General features: G+C 39.6%; 1 protein-coding gene across 3 annotated transcripts in view; it reads left to right on the top strand.

Annotated features, from left to right (window-relative positions):
* The window catches only part of arhgap39 (Rho GTPase activating protein 39), a 92349-nt gene that overhangs the window by 39253 nt on the left and 32928 nt on the right, over positions 1 to 20168 (top strand). Inside the window, exon 1 of one of the 3 annotated variants that reach the window (XM_081606689.1) lies at positions 10790 to 10978. The exons of the other annotated variants lie outside the window; for them this stretch is intronic. Within the exon in view, the coding sequence (XP_081462815.1) occupies positions 10851 to 10978 (128 nt within the window). The 5' untranslated portion in view covers positions 10790 to 10850. Of the gene's footprint in view, positions 1 to 10789; positions 10979 to 20168 lie in introns of those variants that run through there. 3 annotated transcript variants of the gene reach the window in all.

The raw sequence follows: 20168 nt of genomic DNA, 5'->3' as shown, positions 1-20168 counted from the left end.
GTTTTTAAAACAAAATTAGAAAAATGGCAATTGCAAAAATAAAGAAAATGAGCTGTCAATTTCGGTTTTCATTATTTCATTTTTGGCAAGCGGTCTGACCCGGAAGTTCTCTCTGTCCGGCTGACGCAGGGACGAAATCACACACATTATGCAGGCTGCAGGGACACAAGCTTGTTCATTTCAGGCTATTTACTGTAGTATTTTCTGCCAGCCGCAAGTCAGTTTAAGTAAAGCTCCTGTGAGAAACAAATAATACCGGACATCTGGTCACCGAGAAAAATGGTTAGCCTGAGGTTTTAGTTAAGTTTTTTATTTTGAAAGGCCAGAGCACCGGGGAGTGGCTTTCCACTGCAGCCATACCCGTCTCGTCTCTGGACCAGCAAGATGGCTTCCATTGCACTGCGCCTCCAGCAGCGACAAACAGTAAGTACACTATTAGCCTCTTACCCACGAAGGGGGTATAAATAAATTTCCGCCTGACAAAAACACACAATAGTAAATCACTCATAGCCTCACAGCTATTAGATTTAATAAGAAACTTTTGGTACCTCTGTAAAGGTAAGATGTCATAGAATGGTTTTCTGGTGTCAGCACCATTGTAGCTTTGACCATGCCTGAAATATTAGGGACAAAATACAAAATATTTTGCATTTTTTTTAACCTCGCCAAAATTTTCTTTGAAATAAACATTGAAAACACTACCAAAATATTATTTGTAGCACAAAAAAGTAGTACAGACTTTTAAATCTAAATGTTGTGTAAAAGTATACCAAATTTGGACTCAATCAGATGAATCATATTTATTTTAGAATGGTATTAGTGAGAAATTTCTTAGGCGGAGAGGCCATTTTGGCACATTTATCCAAAATGTCACCAAACTGTGCCAAATGTGTTTTTTACATCAATACTGGGGGTTTGTTCAAATTAAATAGCTTATTACCATCTAATGACACTTTCTACATATAATATAACCATTGGTCATGACATTTACCCCATTTATATGCAAAATGTACCATTGTGCACAGTGTAATATGTATAATAATGATGATGTGAAAGCTCTTTCTTTGACTCCAAATAGAAAACTTTTATTGAAACAAGATAAAACAGTCAAAAATACTTTTTGAATAATTTAAAAGAGCAAATAAACAATTTTGAAAATCCACCACCACCATCACCACCAAAAAAATGGACATCTTACCTCAAAGAAGGTGAAGAATCATGAGAGGTGGGGGAGGTGGGGGGAGGTTCAGCGTCACCCGAGCTTGATGGTTCGGCTTCCACTCGACTATAAATAAAAATAAAGTATTTGAAGAATTAGAGGTTTATTACAAAGTAATGAACCAAAGTAAACATGAAATCCTTACTAGTAAAATAAAACATATTTTAGTAAAACATAAATAAAAATAACCACATGGTTTTACTTCCTGCCGTTATTACAAGCATATAATCACTGAAATAAATAAATAAATAAATAGAACCAAAACATCAAATATTTTGTGTGAAATTGCGGCGGAAAACTTACACATCACCGAGATCAAGTCTGTCTGCTGTGTCCGGCTCTTCCTCTTCCTCCTCGTCCGAATCCCACCAGCTATCAGAAGAGTCTTCCAGCTCAACATCGCTCCGAAATAGTTCTTCCAGCGCCTCCAAATCGGACATTTTCCTCCGCGCCATTGAGATAATTTTTCCAAGATTTAGCTCCACTCGTAGCAAATTGAAAAACCGTTGTTGTTCAAAAGCCTTCAAAAGCCTCTAAATTGTCCAGTTTCTGCTGCTATGATCGATTTATCATAAATAAATCAAAACTGAACTCACGGAACCGAGATAACTCCACGTGCTCAGACTCCCATACCACGCCTGCTAACGCACGGAGAGCGCACGAATTACGCATTCATTTAGATCGGGTTCCGGAAAATACATCATGATTTTGCATAGCCGACATCTTGTGCCATACTCTGAGAGTCTTTCCACTGTCTCGTGAAGCCACAAAATGGCCGTGATGATCAGCTGATCGGGGGTTTTCCGGGCAGTTGCGTCATCGCCCGAGGACCTTTAAATCTCATCAGCTGTTTTTAAATAGCTCTAAAATCTTAACATTTTGGGCAAAACCTTTATGCGGAATAGTTTTTGAAAGATTAAAGCCTCTTTTAGCGGATAAGAAAAAAAAAATTTTAAAGGCACGTGGAGCCTTTGTTTACAGAGCGAGTCGAGGTCACGTGGCAGCTGGACCCACCGGTGGGTCCGTAGGGCTTAACAGGTTTGTCACAAAAAGTTGTTTTAAGATGTTTTTAGACTAGAAAGTAGCCCTTATAGCTTAATTTACGGTTTGAAATATACTCCAGCGTTTTCGGAGCAGCGTAGCTCCGCTAACGGGGCCAGGAGGCTCCAGGCGGCTCCAGGAGGCTCCAGGCGGCTCCAGGCGGCTCCAGGCTCAGCGGCCGGGTGGAGTGTGTTTACCCCGCTAACCAAGGTCTGGACAAGTCACCTTGTCTATTCTGCTGCTTGATATTTGATCGTAGCTTCTCAAAGTGTGACATGAAGAGTTTAATGTGTTTGCATATATACTATCTGATACGTGTGTCAAAATATAATATTCCTCTCTGCAGAGTTCGATACTTCTGAAGATGTTAGTATCTCCTAATCATTGACATCATCTGATACTAGTTACTAATATTCCCTTCCTCTGATCTTTTTGTAGTTTGTAAATTCATATTATTTATGTGTGTGAAATATATTCTTCCCTTTGATTGGCTTCTTATGTGCAGTGTGAATTTTTTTTATATTTATTTTTTATTGTTTCATACAGGCGGCTCTTAGGAGGAGAGGCCTCAGCTCCAGGTTTGGATGCAGCTTCCCAGAATCTCCCAGTGATCCTCTTCCTCCTCCTGACATTGTCTTCTTCACTGTCTCCTCATCTTTTATATACATAAATTATAGGAATATTTTTTCATGATTCCCCAAACATTGGCTGAATATCTGCGTATGTTATTGTAATAAATAAATTTATGAAAATGTTTTGTCTGTTTATTTTGTAAGATTTGAGTTCAAAGCTCTGATTACATAAAGGTTGATACAAATTAAATATTTGTTTCTTTTAATGTTTCTTGCTTATAAATCCAGAGCTAAGAAATAATGAAAAGTATCAACTCAAAAGTTGTTCATTATGTTTAGTCAGTTGAGTCTAATAAGTTATAATAAATAGGACACGCTGGAGGGACGATGTCTCTCTGCTGGCCTTTGATTCTCCCGGAGGAGCTGGAAGAAGAGGCTGGGGAGGGAAGTCTGGGCTCACGACCCGACAAGCGGATAAGCGGAAGAAAATGGATGGATGGATAAATAGTCTCATAAAGGGCACAGAGGTTTTCATTTCTAATTGGACAGTAATATGCATCTTATAAAAATGTGAAAAGATATTGTGAGGTGTTAAACCACAGAAGAGAAGAAGACTATATCATTTTTCTAACACCTACTGATGTACAAGATTTGATTTTTTTTTAGACTGAAGTCTGAATTCTGAGATTAAAGACAGAATGATGACCTTTTTTCTTTCCCAAATCTTCTTCCATAGGCAAACATTTATTTAGTTAAGCTTTTAATAATCTGGCAAATTATTTCAAACATTTCCTACCTGGTATAAATCTATTTCTATGCGGGACAGAGCATAGTGTGTATGTGTGATACAGCCCCTGTGTAAACCGGACAGAGAGAACTTCCGGGTCAGACCGATTGTCAACAATGAAATAATGTAAAGCTAAATTGGCAGCTCATTTTCTTTCTTCTTTTTGCAATTGCCGTTTTTCTAATTTTGTTTTAAAAACAAAAAATCAAAAACCACATGCTTGTTTTGTTTTTGCAATTTTATTTTGAAACGAAAAAACCAAAGAACGAACCATACACGAATTTAGTTGCATTTTATTCAAACTGCAGTACATAACTTTAATAAAAAATATGTTTTGTGCATATTTGTTAAAGCTGTTGTAGCAGTTTGTTATGAGACAGATAATCTGAAAACAATCAATCTCCTCCATCTCCTTCCTGAATTACTATTACTGGTTAAAGTAATGCACCGTTCTGACCAAAACAACCAATCAGAACTAGTAGGACGCTCTTAGCACTGTCAATTAGCCTCATTCACTCACTGCTAAATGTGCTAATAGTGGAGAAACAGCTTATCATTACAAGAAACCGTTAATCTGCCGTCATTGGTAGCTATGCTAACTAAACTGAGCATTCACAGTTTGAATCTGCACAACTCTGTGCTATGCTAGCAGCAGCACAGCACAAATCGAGGGGGAGGAAGGATGAGCAGCACCACATGAGATTGTGATTGACAGCACTAAAACTCTCCTGCCTCTGACTGGTTATTTCTAGCACTGGGAGAAAGCAGAGGAAATAGATTTTTCACAGATTACCTCTCATACCATACTGTCACAACATAATAATGGTTTTAACAAATATGTGGAAAAAAATATATTTATATAAAAGTGACATACTGCAGCTTTAATTTCACTGAGGAGAGAACAGGTCAGGAGGGACGTGGGTTAGAGCTGCTGCTCACTCACTCATCTGTTAAGTGGTAAAAGGTACAAGGGACAAGTTAAATATATCAATATGTTGGTATTATTTTTCCTTAATTCATTAAATGCTAGTGGAGTGGAGGCAAACAGTAGTTTGTAGCTGCGCTAAACTATGCTAAATGGTTGATAATCTCACACAGTCTACCCACCTCTCATGGAGAAAAACTGGGTTATAAATTAACACTCTTGCCTTTTTCTCTCTCTCTCTCACTCTCTTTTTTTTGAAAACCTGATTTTATAACTTTTCTTAGCAGCATAGTAACTGCCGCAATCGTTCGTGTCTTCCACTGTCTGCTGCTAACAGCGTCACTCTAAAGCGCTCCAAGCAGGAACGAACCATTTAACACAGATAGAGGGTTCAGGGCTAATATGGACGTGTGTTTTTTGATCTGGGAGTGGAAACATTACATTTTTACTGCTAAAAACAATCTTTGAAAATACAATATGATTAATTTTGTAATTGACAGGACCCCAATTTTTTATTTTTATTTCTATGAACAAAAAATAAATAATTAAATTGTGGAGGGCCCCCTGTTGGTCAGGACCCTAGAATTGTCATCAATCCCCCCCCGCTAAGGATTAATGATTTTTGATATTTTCATAAGTGACACAAGCTGAAGCTGAACTCTTTTCACTTAACATTAGAACAGTTCCACTTCCTTGAAAATGTTTCCCTCCCCAGTGTGTTATTGTCTTCCTCAGCATCCTGTTAGCTCTATCCTTTGCCCTCAGTAGCTAATTTGTATGTCCTGTCAGCTGCCGCTGTGTGCAGTTACTGGTGGGTATTAGTTACTGGGGTCACATTGTCCTGTAAATGGCTTTTCCACAAGTAATACATTAAACACAAGATGGAAGCACAAGCCAATTCAAGTCTATCATCTTATTTTATTTTTTTACTGAGAGGACCAGGATAGACAATTACAGAGTTTGTCCTCAGCTCAAGGAGAACTACACATACTGCATAACGACCTAATCCTGACCACAGAAACAAAGTGACACAACCTGAGTCCAGCCCTGCATAGACAGTTGGGCCAGATTACACCTGGAGCATTTACCAAAGCTCCAGGCATAATCTTTCAATATTCCCCCGACCCATCCACAACATTCTGATCTCGGGCTCTACAGCATAGTAAACAAGATAGACTAGAATGTAATAGAATTCAACCTTATTGTCACTGCACATGTCACAAGTACAAAGCAATGAATTGCAGTTTACATCCATCCAGAAGTGCTTAACAAGAAAATAAAAATGTATTACAAATGTACATTGAAGTTTTTTCTTTTAAAAAAAATATGCTAAAAACGTACATACAGGCCATGAGTGTACAGACTTTAAACAGGAGTAGATTATCAATATAGTATATGCAGGTAAATAAAAGTGCAGGTAAATAAGCCCATGTGTTGTTGGGTATATGAGAATACAGCCATTGTTGTTATTTAGACATCAGGAATTCAGGAGTGTGACACCGGAAAGAAACTTTTCCGGTACCTGGTCGCCCTAGTCTGTAGGCTCCTGTATCCTATAAGATACAGGAGCCTCCCAGAGGACAGAAAGGTGAAGAGTCTGTGTGCTGGGTAACTGGAGTCTTTCATGATTTTCCCAGCCCTGTTTAAACATCACTTCCTGTAGATTTTCTTTATGGCAGGAAGTGGTGCTCCGGTGATGCGCTGGGTGGTTGTCATCACCCTCTGCAGCACCTTCTGGTCCAAGGCAGAGCAGCTTTCAAATAACAAACTGTGATTCAGTTGGTCAGGATGCTTTAATGCATCGACAGGTTTGCAGTCATGGGTGAGTAGGGAATAGAGGAAAGGAATCATCACACAGACATGTGGTACCCCGATGTTTATGGTGATGGTAGATGAGCAGTGCTTATCCAGCCAGACATGTTGGGGTCGACTAGTGAGGAAGTCCCGTAACCAGTTGCACATGAGGGGACTGATTCCATAGTCTACGAGTTTTGTGAAGAGTTTCAAGAGAATAACTGTGTTGAATGCTGAACTTAAATCTATGGACAGTATCCTATCGAAGGCGTTTTTATTGCCTAAATGTGAGAGAACATAGTGCAGTGCATCCTCTGTGCTCCTGTGGTGGTACGTAAATTGATAGGGGTCCAGGGTTGGGGGCAGACAAGATTTGAGGGGTGCCAAGGCAACCCGCTCGAAGCACTTTATGAAAATGGGGTTGAGGGCTACTGGGCGGTAATCATTATGGGTTGGAGTTTTTGGGTATCAGGACGATGGATGTGTTTTTGAAGCAGGTTGGTACCACAGCACGGGCCAAGGACTGATTGAATATGTCCGTCAACACTTCTGCCAGCTCCCCAGAAAATGCTCTGAGAACACGATCAGGGATGCCATCAGGGCCCGCAGCCTTAGGACTTTAATCCTGCTCAATGCCATTCCTATATCGGCGGGCAAGAAGGTCAGTCATTGGTGGTCTGGAGAAACATCTTTCTTGTTTACAAGTCCTTGTCCATCAGTCCAAGTCATACATCAGTGGTTGGAGTTGGAGAAGTATTCTTCTACCTTCCCTTGTATTGTTGTTTGACCTTTTTAATGCTCAGCCCGGGCTGTACTGTGGGCCTGTGTATCCCCCGACTTGAAAGCAATGTTGCAGGCCTTCAACAGGAGATGGACATTCCGATTCATCCAAGGCTTCTGGTTAGGGTACATGCTGATCCGTTTCTGGGTGGTGACACTGTCAATGGTGGTGGAGATATAGTCCATTACAGATGAGGTGTACTGTTCCACGTCTGTGTGAGTGAACATTTTTCAATCTGTGTTTTTGAACCAGCCTTGAAGCACAGCATCTGTCCCCTCTGGCTACACCTTTATTGTCCTCACAGTGGGTTTCACACATTGAATAAGTGGTGAATAACGTCGTGTGAGGAAAGGTCTGACTGTATAATGTTGGGGAGTGGGGTTGTTTTGTATGCTCCAGCCCAGAGGTGCTCAAGTCCAGTCCTTGAGAGCTACCATCCTGCAGATGCATCCCTGCTCCAACACACCTGAATCAAATGAATGGCTCGTTACCAGTCCTGTTCATGTAACTAATAAAGGCTAGGCGCCTGACTACGGCCAAGTCCATAATAGGCAGTTAAAAAGGTTCGGCAGAGGAGCCTGGGTGTGAATAAAACACCATCAGACAGGAAGTAAGTTTAAGTAATTGTATTGAAATTCATATATTTGCATATATTTAGGAAGGGATTTAATAATAATAATAATTGTTGGAGCTATTTATTCTTTATTTTCTTTATCCATTTGAATTTTGTTAGCTTATTCTTAAATTTATATATTTTGTATTATTTACAGAACTTATTTGTAGGTCAATAATCGTTAATTTTATTTATTTTTTGTTTTATTATTTTTCTTATTTATTTTCTAAGCAAACAGGAAGTGAGATGGGTTGGTCCGCTTTCTATAAGTGTAGGGGCCTGGTGAAGGACCAGCAGGCATTTGGGTTTGGGGCCTATGGTTTTTACCATAGCAAGAGAGGTAGCAGAGAGAACAAAGAGAAGTTTGAACTCTGTAATTGTTTTGCAAAAATGTGAAAATAAATAATCAAGAACAATCTACAAGTTTGGACATTGCACCTTCTTTTGCCTGCGTTGAGAAACTTGACCCCAGTGCCTTAGTGGCTTAATGGAACTTTGGATGTTTGGTTTGACAATCGCCACTACAATAATAATAATATTTTTTTCCTATTAGTATAAGCAATAAACACAACAGAAAAACAACAACAACAAAATAAACCCCAATGACACCCAAGACAAGCTCTCGATTTACCGGTCGATCTACGTTCCCACCCTCATCTATGGTCATGAGCTTTGGGTCATGACCGAAAGAACGAGATCACGGGTACAAGCGGCTGAAATGAGTTTCCTCCGCAGGGTGGCTGTGCTCTCCCTTAGAGATAGGGTGAGAAGCTCGGTCATCCGGGAGGGACTCAGAGTAGAGCCGCTGCTCCTCCACGTCGAGAGGAGCCAGTTGAGGTGGCTCGGGCATCTGATCAGGATGCCTCCTGGACGCCTCCCTGGTGAGGTGTTCCGGGCACGTCCCACCGGGAGGAGGCCTCGGGGAAGACCCAGGACACGCTGGAGGGACTATGTCTCTCGGCTGGCCTGGGAACGCCTTGGGATTCCCCCGGAGGAGCTGGAAGAAGTGGCTGGGGAGAGGGAAGTCTGGGCCTCCCTTCTGAAGCTGCTGCCCCCGCGACCCGACCCCGGATAAGCGGAAGAAAATGGATGGATGGATGGATGGACCCCGCATTGGCTGCTCCGGCGCAGGAAATACGGCGGCCATCTTGGAGCGGTCGTCCCTCATACTTTGCTCAATCAAAACAGCAGAAGATGCCTCAGCACTGAGGGATATTGTTGTTCTGATCGATGGACTATTGATGTGAGGCTCCACAGACAACATTTCACAAGTAAGATGGACATATTATTGTGTATATATTGTGATTAGAATATTAATAATGTATCAAATAATGTATTTGATACCAGCTAATATTAGCTACAGTGCTTGGTGTAATACGGGTTCAGCCGCTATGAAGGCTAACTGAGATTCCGTGAATCTAAAAAAAATTATTATTCTCTAACATTGACTTAGATTATCTGACAGAAGAGCCTATATTAGAAATGAAACAATATAACACATATTATAAAACTTATATTATGTGTTATAACATTCACCAGTAAAGTTTACACAGGTGGTAAAGACTATTATTTATATGTAATTCTTTCATTAGTAAGATACATCCTAAATCTTCCGTTTTTGTTTTGAAAGTTTCCTAAAGACACAATATGAGGAAGAAGAGGGAGAATCTATAAAGAGAGACGATTCACTGCAGCATGGATGAATCTCACATCGGATTTTGGACTCAATCTCAGCTGATAGAACTCGTCGGCTGAAAAGCACACACACACACTATATATATATATATATATATATATATATATATATATATATATATATATATATATATATATATATATATATATATAAACATGTATCCAATATATATTATTCAGTATTAATCATTATTTATTTGTGCCATTATTAATTATTATTTAATTGTGCATGTATCGTTATATAAATATGTATTAATGTTACTAAATAATTTATTAAATAAATTATGAACGGCTGTGTGCTTTTTAATATGCTCATCATACATCAATATCAGAATATTCCATTCCTATTCTATTGTTATAGCCACTAAGCATATTTAAATATGCTGAACTATGTATTAAAAACATACTTAAATAATACATCCATCCATTTTCTTGCACCCTTGTCCCTCAGTGGGGTCGGGAGGGTTGCTGGTGCCTATCCCCGGCTGGCGTGCCGGGTGGGAGGTGGGGTTCACCCTGGGCAGGTCGCCAGTCTATCGCAGGGACACACAGGACTAACAACCATGCACACACACACTCACACCTAGGGGCAATTTGGAAAAGCCAATTAACCTGACAGTCATGTTTTTGGACCGTGGGAGGAAACCGGAGTACCCGGAGAAAACCCACGCATGCACAAGGAGAACATGCAAACTCCATGCAGAAAGACCCCAGGCCTGGAATTGAACCCAGAACCTTCTTGCTGCAAGGCAACAGCTCTACCAACTGTGCCACTGTGCAGCCCCTTAAATAATACAATTGTTTATAAATGTAGCTTTGATAGATGTTTGAATATGGTTTCCAGTAACAAAAAAGCGTTTTATGATCGATTAAATGCGCTGATACGTCATTGTGCTGCTAAACACATAACGCTGAGTAGAGTGGTGGACCGCTCCAAGATGGCCGCCCTAAATCTCGTCAGCGGCAATAGGCGAGAGCGGCCATGAGGCGTCTATTCTTATATTATGTCTATGGTGGGGCCAACATAAGTTATGATGGTCAGACCTCCTGTTTAAAAAGAAGCCAAAGTTTGTCACCTAATACATATAAGGTATGTGTCTTATTAACTTTACATTTTCTTTGAGAGAATAACATTGACTATGTTCTTTCTTTTTAATGTTAGCTATGAGCAATTCAAGGCAATCCTACCTTGCTGTAAGTTAATGTTAGCTAAAGTTATTAAGTCCTTAATATTAAACATATTTTAAAGACAAGCAAATAGGTTTTTTTCCCTCCAATTTTAATGTAGCAAATTAAAAGCTAATATGTTAGTCAAAGTTATCCTTTATGTGCATTATTTAGCAACTTGGCTGACGACACAGTGCTTGTGTTCTTTGCTTTGGCAACTTTAGCCACATGAAGACTCATGTTAGGCTAAGGACACATGGTGACAAAGTTGGTTAATGAAGACATGCTACGAGTGTGGAGGATGATAATGAGGACCAGCCACCAGAAAAATCCCTGTTTGACCAAAGAGAAAGAAGCAGCTGAAATATTCCCCAAGAAAATTAGGTAAGTCATTTTTGTGTTACCATTTTCTCCAGGTGAAGTGGGGTGGGATGGGCCAGGAAGGTGAGGAAGGGGGAACAGGAATCAACATTCACCAGCTAAGTTAATAAGTTACGTTTTAGACAACTAAAAACTGGTGTTAAATCAATTTGTTTTTTAATAAACTTCTTGCAAACATCAATAACCCAGAGTATCTGGTTGGAAATAATTTAGAATGTTCATTAAGTAAAAAGATACACTCTGGTGCCTAAAAGTATACATTAAATGGTGCAATCTGAATAACAACAGTGGCAGTCTGTCTGAACTTCTGCCAGACAAATATTTGATCAGAATAAATTTGCTCAGCTCTAATTATTATGCTACTTGTATTAAGAAATAATTGTATTGCACTTTATAACAACCAGTCATGTTAACTAGACATTTGTCTGGCAGTCTACCATTCTGACAGTGTGCAGCAAAGGACAAATTTGGAATGGTATTTAAATAAATGCTGAATTATGATGACATTGTTTTTTGGTTTTGGTCTTTTTTTTAAGTTACCACAATGAATTGAGTCATCACTGACTATGAGAATGTCCAGAAGAGATTCACCAAGTTTGAATTCATGAAAAGGCTTTCAACATGATTAACTACTGCAAGAACAGCTATAATTTCTGAGCATTTCTGGACACCTTCAATGAGCTGCTGCCAGGAAATGAAGACAAGAAGAAGATCTCCTGTTTTCAGAGCATTTCAGGAAGGCTATAATGAAGGAGATGGCTGACACAATCAAAGCAAAAACTTTTACTGTTGAAAGAACCTATTTTCTTAAGTTAGAGAATAAGTAATTCTGTTTTAGTTTTTCAATCAGTATTTCAGAGTAACAACATATTGATCAGATGTTATACCCTCTGTTTGAAGAACAAGTTATCTTGTTTTATTTCAATGTACAAAGGGTTTGTTCTACAGCTATGATGGTAGTTATAAGTAGTCCAGTGTTTTTCACTTCACTTAAGGTAAGTATCAGTGGCTCTGTTAGCATAGCATTTGACACTGTAATAACACTTAATGACATCTTTATAATTGTTGCTACTAGTTTCACTTTACTTGAGGTAAGAGTTAATATTAATGACACTGTAATAACACTTAATGACATATTCATAACTGGTGCTACCTGTTCCACTTTACTTGATGTAAAAGAAATTGTTAATGACTGTTACTGTTATTAAATCATTTGACAGTGTAATACAGTTTAATGAAATCTTTATTGTTGGTTGTACTTGTTTCCCTTTATTTCAGGTAGTGGGAATATTAATTGCTGTTTTGTTAAAACGTTTGATAGTGTAATAACAATTAAATCATTATGACTACTATTATGACATATGATGTCAAGTTGTCATAACAAAGACATTTTTGTCTAGATTAATGTCAAGTTGTCATAACAAAGGCATTTTGAATAATGTCAACTTTGTATTAAAAGTGTCATGATTTACCGGATGACACTGTAGGACAGTGGTCCCCAAACTACGGCCCGCGGGCCAGATCCGGCCCGCCTCCACACTTGGTCCGGCCCCCTGAACAATACCAGAGAGCATTTAGATTTTTTTTTTATATACCGTATTTTCCGGACTATAAGCCGCTTTTTTTTTTCCTAAGCTTTGAACCATGTGGCTTATTCTTATTCTGGTTGATTTTTCTTCAACCACCAGGGGGCTCTTTAGCAGGAAGTGAATCATTAAAAGTCAAAATTGGAAATAAAAGAAGAAAGTGCCCATTAAAACAGAATTATGTTTTAATAGGGAATTGAAATTTGAGAGTGTTGTTGATCAGTTAAATAGCATTGAGGGGAAAAAAGATTTTTCGGTTTTAAATAATACTGGGATCATTATGAGAATTTGAGGTATAGATATTAGGATCCAATAGATGGCAGTAGTGCAACAATAATGGATGCAAGCTGCCATTGAAATCTAAAGAAGATAAAGAAAGCGCCCATTTTTATTTAGCACATGCTAGTAGCAGACACGGGCTGCACAGTGGCACAGTTGGTAGAGCTGTTGCCTTGCAGCAAGAAGGTTCTGGGTTCAATTCCCGGCCCCGGTCTTTCTGCATGGAGTTTGCATGTTCTCCTTGTGCATGCGTGGGTTTTCTCCGGGTACTCCGGTTTCCTCCCACAATCCAAAAACATGACTGTCAGATTAATTGGCAACTCCAAATTGCCCCTAGGTGTGAATGTGTGTGTGCATGGTTGTGTGTCCTGTTTGTCTCTGTGTTGCCCTGCGACAGACTGGCGACCTGTACAGGGTGAACCCCGCCTCTCGCCTGAAACGTTAGCTGGAGATGGGCACCAGCAAACCTCCCAACCCCACTAAGGGACAAGGGTGCAAGAAAATGGATGGATGGATGGGTGGATAGTAACAGACATCAGGATCAGCACTTTTACTGTTACAGTTACCATTCGGAAACTACCGTAATCAGTTCAGTTAAATCTAGACTTGGCAACTTTTTTTTCCACCGTAATAAATGTGATATTCAATTAACCTGTTATGACAAATATTGGGTGTCCGCCCCCCTCTGCTGCTGTTGCATCATTGTGGAAAACCTGGAGCGGCAGAGATATCTGCAGTTTATATGTGTATGTTTACTGTTTTTTTTTTTTTTTACTTTGGGGTTGTGGCTGCCCTGCGACAGACTGGCGACCTGTCCAGGGTGAAACCCGCCTCTCGCCCGGAACGTTAGCTGGAGATAGGCACCAGCAACCCTCCCGACCCCACTGAGGGATAAGGGTGTTAAGAAAATGGATGGATGGATGGGGTTGCGGCTTATAGTCCGGAAAATACGGAATTTATTTCATAAATAGTGTTATTTCCTGGATTTTTTCTGCAAAGAACCCAGAGAGGGTCATTTAATTGTGCTTTCTGGAAAACAATAAATTTTTACATTTAGGCAGTCCTGCAATCGTCACACTTTTTCTGTTACAAACTGACTCCGGACCCCACCAGAGAAGGGAAAAGTTATGTGGTCCTCACAGGGAAAAGTTTGGGGACCTCTGCTTTATGACAACAGTCATTAATATTCATGAAGACTTACCCTATGTCTCATAGGATTGAAGCTATGTCTCATGTAATAAAACATATTATATTCTTGCTGAGTCCTTGTCAGGGCTTGAAGTTCATCCATCTTGTTAGCTAACAATCTCTCGTTGCCCATTACGATGGATGGTAGAGATGGTTTGAATTTCCTCCTCTCTCTCCTCTTTGCTCCTGCTCTGCATCCATGATGCCTCCTTTTCAACTCCTCTGGAATTTCTGGCTTCAGCTGTGATATAATTTCAGCTTTTCTAATGTTTATGACCTGCTCCCTGTTGCAAACAACGCTGTTGCTATGATTACGTTTCATAACAAAATAACAAAAATATGAAAAATATTGCCAAAAGTCATTCTAACTTCACAGTATTCAAAACAAGGAGTTGTCAAATAAGCTATTTTCCTCCAAAAAGGCAAGAATGAAAGTTTGACAAAGAAAAATGTTGGTAACACTTTATTTGAAGGGGTGTGCATAAGACTGACATGACACTGTCATAAACATGACATAACACCTGTCATGAATATAGAGTGACACTTAATGACACTTCATGCAGTGCAAAGTTAATGCAAAGTTGCTCTAAAAGTTGTATTGAAAGTCCATTAGAAATGCCAACTTTGCATTAAGTTGTCATTATTTACAAAATCATGAAAAGTTGGCACTTTTAATGGACTTTTAATGCAACTTTTAGAGCAACTTTGAATTAAAAGTGCCATTTACTGAATGACACTTCATGACAACAGTCATAAACATTCATAAAGACTTCTTTATGTTCATGACAGGTGTTATGTGATGTTTATGACAGTGTCATGTCAGTCTTATGCACACCCCTTCAAATAAAGTGTTACCAAAATTTTCAATGAAAGTACAGAGCTACTCCAATGTGCTGCCACCCTGAAAGGCTCATTTCTGCAGTTTATTTTTGTGGTAAAATGTTGAAATAAAATGGACATGGTTAGAGGAGAAAAACAAGAAACAATAAGAAAAAAACAAAAGTTGATAGCAAAGCTCAGTGAAACCTAATCCTGCCCTAGTTTTTTTCTCTTTCACTCTAAATGTGGCCATAATAACATGTGCAACTACACAGACCCTCACACAGTGCCACTATTGAGGCCTAGACAAGAGGATTTGCCTGTGAGAGCATTTAGAATTGCAGGATGGATAAAGAAGCAATCAATTTCACACTTCTCTTTTTCACCCTGTTCATCCGCTGTTCCCCTTCCTGAGTGACCCTCCTACCCTATAGGGGTGTTGGAGAAGTGGAGCAGACAGACCCATTTATAGAGAAGGTCTGATGAATAGGCCTGTCACGATAACAAATTTTGCTGGATGATTAATTGCCTAATAAATTATTGTGATAAACGATAATATTGTTTCAAGACCTTTTGACACTGATTTAATGGAAATGACTAATAATGCATGCAATTTCCTGCCAAAGATAGATACACTTTATTTTAAAAAGAACACATAGCACTAAGTGATAAACTAAATAAACAACCAAAAATAAAATGGATTCTCAGTCTCCATTAACAAAAATCGTACTTGAATAAAAACTAAACAACATAAAGTCAAAGTGGAAATAAATACTGCATTCAACCAAAAGAGTGCAGATTATGAAGTCTGTATACTATATTGCCCTTCAGTAATCACTAGATTTAAATAGAGAAAACGGGCACATCTGACTACCTGATGCAGTATTTCATACTACACGATTTTTTGCCCCCATTTTCCCCTTAAGATAATCTTAGATTGTTGGCCGATCTAAGATTGTCGCTAGTGATTTTGTAACCGATCATCCTGTAGTGTGATTTAGATCGTCGTGGCCGCTCCAATCTAAATCAGGGGTTTTCCCCGACTGGGAGCTTAAAGCTGAATGTGACAGGTAGCCAATCAGAAAGCGCGGATTCTCCTCCGTGCTTTCTGAGGGGAAATTACGGAGGGGAATCCCAAACAGCTGACATGGCGCAACACAAAGTCCAGCGGACATTGGAGATGATTTGTGGAAACAACATTAATATTTATTCAACATTTCGTGCAAAGAATATAGAAATGACAAGGGGAGGAGTTGGAGCCAAATTGCTACCTCAGTTGATAAACCTGGTAACTTTTCAGCTGTTCTTCGTTAACGTGGCATAAATAGGTTACAATGATTTTCATTCAGTCAGAACTTTACGCTGAGCCACATGCATCACAGGTAGATTATAGTAAAGCATTGATTAATGCCTGATTTTAAAATTACACCACACGGCACGATCGAACCCGATCGAACCGTCATAACTAGGATTTCTGTCGGCTAATGTGTCTCTCAGGGTTTGAAAATGGGCCGACAATCGACCGACAACTTGTGTAGTGTACGCTGGACATTACACTAAGGAAATAGGAAGGGAGGGTCAGTGGAGAGCACCGGAGTTGAGCCTTTTTTCCATAGACAATATAAGGATAGACGCCTCATGGCCGCTCTCGCCCATTGTCGCTGAAGAGATTTAGGGCGGCCATCTTGGAGCGGTCCACCACTCCACTCAGCGTTATGTGTTTAGCAGCACAATGACGTATCAGCGCATTTAATCGATCATAAAACGCTTTTTTGTTTCTGGAAACCATATTCAAACATCTATCAAAGCTACATTTATAAACAATTGTATTATCTAAGTATGTTTTTAATACATAGTTCAGCATATTTAAATATGCTTAGTGGCTATAACAATAGAATAGGAATGGAATATTCTGATATTGATGTATGATGAGCATATTAAAAAAGCACACAGCCGTTCATAATTTATTTACTAAATTATTTTGTAATATCAATAGCCTACATATTTTTATAACTATACAAACACAAGTAAATAATGATTAATACTGAATAATATATATTGGATACATGTTTATATATATATATGTATATGTAACCCTGTCTGTGTGAGATGAGTCCTCGCTGTTCCCTGGACTCTACGTTGTGTGTTCTTAAAGGTTTTTGTCGGAAGGAAACGAGACAGGAATCTGACACACACGGCGGTTGAAATCGTGGTTGGGACCGTTTATTCGGACCACCCAACAGAGCAGTGGCTTCGCCTTTAGAATTCAGAGCAAATACTGTCAACATGTTTCATTAACGCAGTTATATTTGATTTACAGATACAGCATATATAAAAAAAGAAGAAAAAAACAAAATGATACAAAACTAACTACTTGAACATTAAAAGTAACATTTGGCTACATTGAGGAGCTGGCGGTCAGTATTGCCTACCTTTAGAATTCAGAGCAAATACTGACCGTTGTACCACCAGCACACAGTAACGAACGCCAAGTATGGCGTTCTTCAAAGGACACACTTTACAAAGTTCCACAACCCAAAGAGCAGATCCAACACTTTGGTGACATGCGCCACCACATTCTAGCACTGTCCTATATATATATCCACTGGCTGCAATGTCGACACCTTGAGATGCCATGAGACCTAAATCCTGAACATCATGGCATGGAGTCATCTCAGTTTTCCATGTCTGGCATATAACCATTCATTTTATCTTTTAAACTGGTTTTATTGATCATGTGTCCAGACAGAGGGATAATCAGTAGCCCAGCATCATGACCTGTTTGTTCTGAAGATCCTGCAGCTTCTCTTCCTAACATGGCGCCTCCTCACCCTGACTCTCACACTGACAGGAAGAACCACAGAGCTCTGTTAGGTTAAAGCTCATCTTCTGAAGTTGGGATGTTTTTCCTCCAACAGGTTCCAGAGGAATCACCTCAAACCAGATGTTGAACTGGATTTTATTTCACTGTCATTTGTGAATTTTAGAGCCTTATTTTCAACAGTGGAGCTATAAAGGTTGAAAAAGATTATTATTTTGGAGAAAGTCTCATCAACATCAATATTTCCACTAAATAAGAAGCCAAAAAAATTGTTTGATAAAGGAAAAGCCTCTCAGACTCTGAGCCCGACAGCACCAAACTATTTTTTTATATTAGACAATTAATTTAATTTCACACAATTATCGCGGTAGAAGCCATTGTTTGTTAAATACTCAATGAAACATATTTACCGTGTTTGATGTTTGTTGTGATTGACGTTTAGTCACAAAGGTAATTAGTCCAAGTTTTGTTGTTTATTGAATGTTCAGAAACTACAGCGGCTGTGATGCGCCAATACCAAGGTAAAACAACCTGAACAGACGATCAGTTGTAAACCACTCGCACATTTTTACTCTCCGTCTCTCTCTGTCAATTAAGCACACCCGTTGCCGTGGCAACCTCCTGCGTTCCACAAGCCGACCAGAGATTAGGTTAAAAACATAACATTTAGTCCGTTACGATATTAGGTTTGCAGGCTTGATATTTATTTTGCGATCATTAATAAGCTCCCTGAACACAGTGGTGGTTGATGAGTTAATTTTAAGCTCTTGCTCTGTTATTTTGGTAATGGAACCAAAACGCACAGAATTGCGCAACACCTTGTTGAAACAATAATCACTGAGATTATAATTGTTGTTGGGTCATTAATTTGAACATGCTTTATTTATTTTTTTGTTGCTCTTTAATAAAGTTATGGACGTTTGGATAAGGAGTCAGAGGAGGACGTGCTGCTCTCAGCGTCCTGGCGGCGTTCAGTTTGTACTAATGCCTTCCGCGATCGACATATTGCAGCCCTGCTAGCAAGTTCAGAACAGTTCAAAAACAATATGAAATGGAGAAAAAAGTTATTTATTAACTCATTAAGTCGTGTTTTAGATTGTTCTTGAAAATCGAATCAGTCACGGCTGATTAGTGAGCGCAGTCACTGCTGCACAGTGAAACCACTGATTTTTTTTACAGCAGACAGCCGCTCCCCTCTCTTGCAGGTACTGCGTACCCCCGCTAAATCTTTTAGGGGTACGCGGTACCCTGCGTACCCCCTTACTTTCGCCCCTCTATATAATATATATATAGAGAGAGCTGAGTCAAAAAGCGAAGCTCTCGATTTACCGGTCGATCTACGTTCCCACCCTCATCTATGGTCATGAGCTTTGGGTCATGACCAAAAGAACGAGATCACGGATACAAGCGGCTGAAATGAGTTTCCTCCGCAGGGTGGCTGTGCTCTCCCTTAGAGATAGGGTGAGAAGCTCGTTCATCCAGGAGGGACTCAGAGTAGAGCCGCTGCTCCTCCACGTCGAGAGGAGCCAGTTGAGGTGGCTCGGGCATCTGGTCAGGATGCCTCCTGGACGCCTTCCTGGTGAGGTGTTCCGGGCACGTCCCACTGGGAGGAGGCCTCGGGGAAGACCCAGGACACGCTGGAGGGATTACGTCTCTCGGCTGGCCTGGGAACGCCTTGGGATTCCCCCGGAGGAGCTGGAAGAAGTGGCTGGGGAGAGGGAAGTCTGGGCCTCCCTTCTGAAGCTGCTGCCCCCGCGACCTGAAAATGGATGAATGGATGGTTGTATATATATATATATATATATATATATTTTTTTTTTTTTTCAGCCGACGAGTTCTATCTTCAGAGATTCAGCAGCTGAGATCGAGTCCAAAATCCGATGTGAGATTCATCCATGCTGCAGTGAATCGTCTCTCTTTATAGATTCTCCCTCTTCTTCCTCATATTGTGTCTTTAGGAAACTTTCAAAACAAAAACGGAAGATTTGGGATGTATCTTACTAATGAAAGAATTACATATAAATAATAGTCTTTACCACCTGTGTAAACTTTACCGGTGAATGTTATAACACATAATATAAGTTTTATAATATGTGTTATATTGTTTCATTTCTAATATAGGCTCTTCTGTCAGATAATCTAAGTCAATGTTAGAGAATAATTATTTTTTTAGATTTACAGAATCTCAGTTATCCTTCATAGCGGCTGAACCCTGTATTACACCAAGCACTGTAGCTAATATTAGCTGGTATCTCGCCGGTGGACATAAATACATTAAAGTAATATTCTAATCACAATATATGAACAATAATATGTCCATCTTACTTGTGAAATGTTGTCTGTGGAGCTTCACATCAATAGTCCATCGATCAGAACAACAATATCCCTCAGTGCTGAGGCATCTTGTCAACCAGCCATTACAGTGACATTACAATGTTTGGAGTGATGACTACCAATATGGTGGGGATTCTCTGTTTGTAGGTCAGCACACTTTGTTCTT

The sequence above is a fragment of the Poecilia reticulata genome, chromosome 4 (genome assembly GCF_904066995.2).
Source record: "Poecilia reticulata chromosome 4, P_reticulata-male-v2, whole genome shotgun sequence".
Lineage (NCBI taxonomy): Eukaryota > Metazoa > Chordata > Actinopteri > Cyprinodontiformes > Poeciliidae > Poecilia > Poecilia reticulata.
This window is presented reverse-complemented; position numbering and strand designations above follow the sequence as displayed.